Source organism: Catharus ustulatus, chromosome 15, assembly GCF_009819885.2.
Source record: "Catharus ustulatus isolate bCatUst1 chromosome 15, bCatUst1.pri.v2, whole genome shotgun sequence".
Classification (NCBI taxonomy): Eukaryota; Metazoa; Chordata; class Aves; order Passeriformes; family Turdidae; genus Catharus; species Catharus ustulatus.
In genome coordinates this window covers 13,976,358-13,983,097 of record NC_046235.1, presented here as the reverse complement: position 1 = coordinate 13,983,097, position 6,740 = coordinate 13,976,358, and the positions used below count along the sequence as shown (strand labels likewise).

The 6,740-nt window shown below is 41.9% G+C and overlaps 1 protein-coding gene across 1 annotated transcript; it reads right to left on the bottom strand.

Annotated features, from left to right (window-relative positions):
- Positions 1-380: 380 nt before the first annotated feature.
- Positions 381-6,686, bottom strand: LOC117003546 (39S ribosomal protein L22, mitochondrial-like; the record flags this gene model as incomplete). The annotated part of the gene is made up of 7 exons (XM_033073519.2): positions 381-1,116; positions 2,223-2,292; positions 3,138-3,215; positions 3,530-3,595; positions 4,708-4,852; positions 6,054-6,099; positions 6,593-6,686. Coding segments are annotated over 7 exons (711 nt in total), but the record flags the coding sequence as incomplete, so codon positions are not given.
- Between the last annotated feature and the right edge of the window lie 54 nt (positions 6,687-6,740).

Below are 6,740 nucleotides of genomic sequence, written 5' to 3'. Positions count from 1 at the left end.
CCCCCTATCAATCTCAAGTCTTTTTCTCTTCAAAGAAGTCATGATAAAAATGGGATTGTTTTCAGAGAACTGAAAGCTTGATTTGTATATGCAACAAGCCATTCCATATCAAACCTATGGAGTGTTTCACTTTCCTCAATGTTACAAAAGCAATTTGTTTCCAGACAATGCAGAATTACTACACTCTTCACCAAAAAAAGGCTCTTCTCCATATTTTGCTTGTTACCCACAATGAATTTCCAGAGAGAACAGCCTGAACTCCATGCCTGCATCAGATTATTAATGCCATGGGCAAAATCCAAAATAGTTTGACCATTGTGGAAGTTTTCACTGACACTTCCTCTCTGACAAACTAAATATTGCCACCTACTGCCAAAGCCTGAACTTCCAAGCATTTCTTTATTTCCCACTCCCAGACACAATGCCCAAGACACACAACAAAGGCTGTTACAGCCCAGATTAACCCAAAAGTGATGTCTGATATTGTGAAATATTGTTGTTACTTGGTTTTGTCTACTGCTACTTGTTTTTTTCCAATGTTGTAACTACTTTAAGATGTCAAATTTTAGTTTGAGGCTTGATCTTGCAACATGACTGTCAAGGACAGTTTTACAAAAAAAGGCCCACAATACATAACAGAGACACCAAGCTTTATAACAGCACCAGATGTTTTAGATTTGACAGTCCAGGGTCGAATGCTGTGGTCCAAGTAACTCAGAAAAAGTAACATCTGCTGCTCCAAGGTTTTTCCATACCTGTGACTTGAGAAATAAGAAAAAACCCATGATCTGTGTCACATCATCCAGCTCCTGCAGCACCAAAGATATAACTAAATCATGACTTTAATTATTCCTTTACATAATTACAGTGCCCAACAAGAGATACTGATACAGCCACTGAAGCGTCACAGTGTGTGAACAAGGGTTCTGTTTCGCAGCTGCTGCACATATTCCTTTGCTTGGTCAAAGCCAGTCTTTGGTGGCTCTGGGGGAGGAGGAGGACCTTCCACCAGCTTCACAAAGTAGTGGCACCTGTTGATTTTCATCATGCCAAACATGCCCTTGCCGTGGCACCGCAATCGCTTCACGTAGCGGCCCCTGCCCGTCTGCGACTCCGCTGAAGGGAAAAGGAGAGGAGAGATTATTCAGTCAAGAACAAACTGCTACAGCTGCAATAAAACACCTCCCTTGCCAGGGTATTTTTCATGGCTGCTTCCAGAAAGTTAATTCTGCTTGGGCTTCTCCCCTCCATCTTTCTTCTGTTACATTTAGCAGATCACTGCTACAGAGGAACCCGTGAGCTGCATTAACGCTCTTCAGGAGCACCAAAAAGGTGAATTCAGGAAGATAAGTATGTGGTGAAGGACAAATCACACTGAGCACTTGCTAGATTATACAGCTCTTCTGAAGGTGGTATTTGTTTCACTGCCTTTCAGTAGTTTGTCTCATGAATTCCTGTAAAGTCTTACAGACTTCATTTTCCCTCCTTTCTCCCTCTATTGCATTCGTCATAGGAATTTCATTATCTGCACATCCAGTCCTGCACCACAGCTGAGCCTTCTTGTGGCAGAGGCTGGAAGGCTCCAAAGAATTCTAATCAAACCTCTCTACATTCCAGGTGACTTTAAGAGCTTATGAGGTCAGTTTAGTGAAATGTATCTCCTATTAGACAAAATGGGATTTTTTTTCTTTGGGCCTCAAAACACCTAAGAGTAAACATTCCTCTAACATTTTTCTAGGCTAAAAAGCATTTTAGTTATTACAAGCTTATCCTGCAAATCATCTACAGACAAGTCTTTATATTCAGAATTTTACTGTCATTACTCAGTACTTTTATACTGCTGGAAGTTTAACTTGGATCCTGCAAATCAAGTTGTACCAGCCACAAACAAAGCTTCCAGCATCTCTGACTAGCAACATTATAAACCAGAAACTGTTTGCTTCTTGTTGTCCAATCTTTCACATTTGTGTCAAATATCTTCCTCTTTAGGACTTTCTGTTCAATAGAGAGCAGAAATTCCACTCTCAGATGGATACATTCATCTTAAAAATGCTGCAAACATGTGCCTTTCATGTTTTGGTAAAGTAAAGTTTAGCAGAAACTGTCCTCTATTCACTTCTGGTGATTTAAAGCATCAAAATCTTATTAAATATAACACATTTTCATAGGGTAGGATAGAGTAGGATGACATTTTTCTAATGTACTAAATTTAAAAAATGTACCTATGTGTAAATTTGATTTGAATTCCACATTGTGATTTCTTACAGCCATTTCCTGTGCTTCTAACAGAACCTGTAACAAAAGGAAAAGAAATGGAAATACTGAGGAGGAATTAAAGCAATGCTATTTCTTATCTCTAGATAACATGAAAGGAGTTGCAAGTTCAAGTCAGTTACAGAAAAAGTATTTTATAGATATAAAAACTGTTAAAAGACAAGCATCTCTTACATAAGGATGTTTCTTGCATAGAATGAAAAAGCCTCAGGACAATTTTATTACATTTTTGGGGAGGAAAGGGAGTGGAAAACATGGTTTCCACCAGTATTTATCAGCTTTCCATGCAGAGGCCTTTGTGGAATTAGACATCTGACTAGAAATAAATTCCAAGGTGGACAGAATGAACTTGGTCCATTCAATATTTTCAGCTAATACAGGACATTTCTTTGCCATAATTATACCAGGAATCAACAGTTCAGCCAAGAAAATGAGTAATTTGAGAATCCAAACTACTACAGTGTATTCAAAGCTTCTGTGCCTTTAGAGAACTCAGTCCTCTGCTTAATAATATCCTTCATCTCTTACAGGTTAAGAACCAAAGCACACAGATGTAGCAGCCATTAGTGACCAGGATTCTGCACTTTTTACCATGAACTTAACACCAAGCACTGCTAGAGAGGACACCCATGTGGAATTCATCACCATGACAAATCAGAACAGCCAGCACAAGTGATCCCAACATATTCATAAGTCACAACATTACACGACTGCCACAAAAATAAGTTGGTAGAATGTGCTCCCAACAGGCTTACTTGAAACACAAAAACCCACAGAAGTAGAAAACCTCCAAACTTCTGGTGACAGGTATTGATTTTAAAGTTTTCTGGAAACCAGAAGTGCTAAAGAATACTGCTATTTACCTCTCTGATCACCTTTGCTCCCTTTTTGTCACTGAATTCCAACTGAGCAAGAGCCTGATCAATGGACATTCCTTTTATCTGCAATCAAAGTATTAAAATTAATTTCTGCATTTACAAATATTTCCTTTCTCTTATTCAGAAGACATTACTTAAATTATACTGCTATTACAAAAACAAAAATACTGACATTTCCTTAATTACCTTTTCTTTAATGCAATACCTTACAGCTAAACCAAACTATAAACATCCATTCCCTGTCCAGATCCATGCTCATCCCCAGGACTCTGCTATAAAGATGCTGATTAAACTGTGATTGAATGAGGCTGTTAAGACAAATACAGCAATTAAATGTTGCATTCTCTAAAGCACAGTACAAAGTACTCTTTGCTTACCAGTTTTGCCAGATACCACATCTTATCATTGCTGTATTTTATTTCCCTCCGACAGTGATATATTTCCTAGGGGCAAAACAAAGAAGGATGAGTAATTTTGCTGTGAAAACAGGAATGGAGCATCCATATCTGCTCCACAATCCATGTTCTTACTAGGAATAAAATAAGAATGGCTCTGCCTACTATGAGAACAGCACATCAGGCATAGGTTTGACATTTGAAAGTGAAAAGCACTAAAAAAAGGTGCTGGCACACAAGAAATTTTAATACAACCTTAAGACACTTAGTTTATAAGCAGAAGTCCCTGAAAAGGGTAATCAGAAGATTTAGCACCATCTTTTCCACTCATTCTCCCCACTTTAGAAGCAAAGATTAACATGCCCATTCAGCCTTAAAAATATTACCTTGCTGTCAGCTTCACTTAGTGGGAGAGCAAATAAACAATATCACTAGAATGAACTTAATTAGCTCTTCAGAACTGATGAGGCTTTCAAGTTTGATTGGCATGAAGAGCTGCCTCCACAGACTCGTTTACCATTACAGCTAACAGGGACCAGCACCAGTCAGCAGAATATAATATCAATACACATTTGAAAGAGATGGCACTCTTGATAAACAGGCAAAACACTGATTTAATAAACCAGTCTGTCAATAGCTGCATTTTCACACACACTGCACCAGTCAGCACAGTCCACAGCAGGGATATCTATGTCCTAGGCCACAATGTTCATAAGAGCAATCAACAAATGCTCATAGCCCACAAAACACATGCCTAAAAAAAAACATTTTGAAATGTAAACACTTTTACAACACTGACCAATGTGTCTAACAAAAGCCACAACACATCAATTCCTAATGAAGAAAAATGGAATTCCAGAATATCAGATCTTGATGGTGCAATTTTTACCTCCTTGTATTTCACAGGTTTCTACAGAGGATGGGGCCTTGCAGCTTTGAACCACATGTTGAGTAAGTGATCAGCTGCAAGCAACTCGAGGATCCAATATAATTTAGAGATGGAAAGCATTCCAAGTGATATTAACTTCTACAAAACAGCCAAACGGAGTAAAATCCTAAATAATAAGCAAATAAGCTTTCAAACTAATGTCTTGTGCAGTCACCCTGTTCAGAAATTGCTAGACATTCTCAGGTAAGGACATTCACAGAAGCATCCTTACAGCTGGTCTGCGAGGCTCTCCAGGCAGCTGGGGAGGGTAAACAATCCTGTTCTTCTTCTCCCACTTCCCAATTTTCCCAATTTTCTGCAGAGATGAGCTTGTGTGGATGCATGACAGAGGAAAAAGGCTACCAGATGCCAGCCACCTGCAAGACAAGACCACAGCCTCAGCTGCTGAACACAAGTTCTTTGTCCTTGCCCAGTTTATCTGGAAAACTGTGAACTTGCAGTCCTGAAAAAGAGAACTGGCACATTTGTGTACTCAAAAAAACAAACTATTAAAGTCCTTTATAATTTATGCTGAAAGGGCTTTTTAATTCAGCAAGAAGACTCAAGCTTCTTAAAACAAACCATGAATATTGGTATGAGATTCCACATTAAATGTCCTCAGATTGTCAGACAGAGTCACAGTCACCTCTGTTCTGATGTTCTCGCGGAGTTCAGGACTCACACAAACTATCTGTACCTTTCCCAAGGTACTTTCCATACTTATTTAACTCTTACCAACAACATATTTAGCAGTGAAAATTTCTGGTTTTCCAAGAGGCTGAGTATCTCAGTGCATTAGAGGTTTATAAACATGATGAATTTTGCTCTAAATAGTAGTTCTAAACTTCTTCCAAAACACTATCAAGTCAACACAAAAACCAGACTGCTGACAGCAAGAAATTTAGTTTTCAGGCAGTTTCCTCACCTCATATTCTGAAAAACCAAACTACATTTTGCCCCCTGCTGCCCAGGTAAAGCAGCAGTGTGCAGCCACTGGTGGCTACAAGAAACAGATGAGTTCAAGACCAAATACTGTGAGTTTTACTGAGCCTTGAATGTCCTTTTGTGTGGCCAACCTGTGCAAAGCATCTTTAAAAAGGCAAACAGGGCATGCTGATTGGTTTCAAAAGGACATTGTACACCACTGTTCACATCCCATAAGCAGAGATTAGCATAACACACATATTTCAATGACATGGAGTATTTTTTCAGATATTTGCAGGGATACAGCTGGCAGTTCCAGTGTTCCTGCAGCACAGCTATGGGATTCCTCCAGAATGAGGGGAAACTTCAGCAACTAAGGAAAGCAGGGACTGGGGACAGCACAGATATCACATTGCTGTGACCTGAACTATGAAGTCAAGAGAAAATATGGATGTCTAACAGAACGAAATGAGGAGAGAGACACCTCCATCCATCATGGCACAATCTCTGAATACACAGAAAGACACCACAGGGGCAGAGAGTGAGCTGTTCCCTACAGCTCCAGGGCTGGGTGAGATGGCCAAGCCAGGCAACTCCAGACCCCATGCCCAGGTAGCCAAGCAGGGCAATGCCTGTTCCAGTGCCCAGACTCACCTCTCCGGCCGAGCCCAGCTGAGGAGACCCCGCGCCCAGGAAGCACCTGAAGGGAAGGGAAAATGAGCGAGGTATGAACAGAATCACAAAATCACAGAATGCTTTGGGTTGGAAGGGACCTTGAAGAGCATCCAGCCCCGCCCTTCGCCATGGGCCTTCCACTATCCCAGGCTGCTCCGAGCCCCACCCAGCCTTGAACCCTTCCAAGGCTGGGGCAGCCACAGCCTCTCTGGGCACTGTACCAGAGCTTCAGCACCCTCACAGGAAAGATTATTTTCACAATACCTAATCTAAACCTACTCGCTGCCAGTTTGAAGCCATCCCCCTTATCCTGCCACTCCCGGCGCTTGTAAATACTCTCACTACATCATCCCTTCAGTCTCTGGAAGGGTACAACTTGGTCAGCCCAAAGCCTCTCTCCTCCAGACTGAAAAATCCCAATCCTCCCAACCTTTCCTCATACGAGAGCTGCTCCATCCCTGTCATCCTCCTCTCAAGCGAGACCCTCCTAAACCAGCGCCGCGTCCCCTCAGCCTCACCCGCGCCCAGCGCCCAGCGCGCCGCCATCTTCCCGGCCTTGCTTTGCGGCAGCGCCCGGGCGGGCGCACGGGCAGGGGCGCGCTTTGCGACACTTTGCGGCGGCGCGCGCGGCGCTCGGCGGCAGCGCCTGGGGCACGTGGGGCGGCG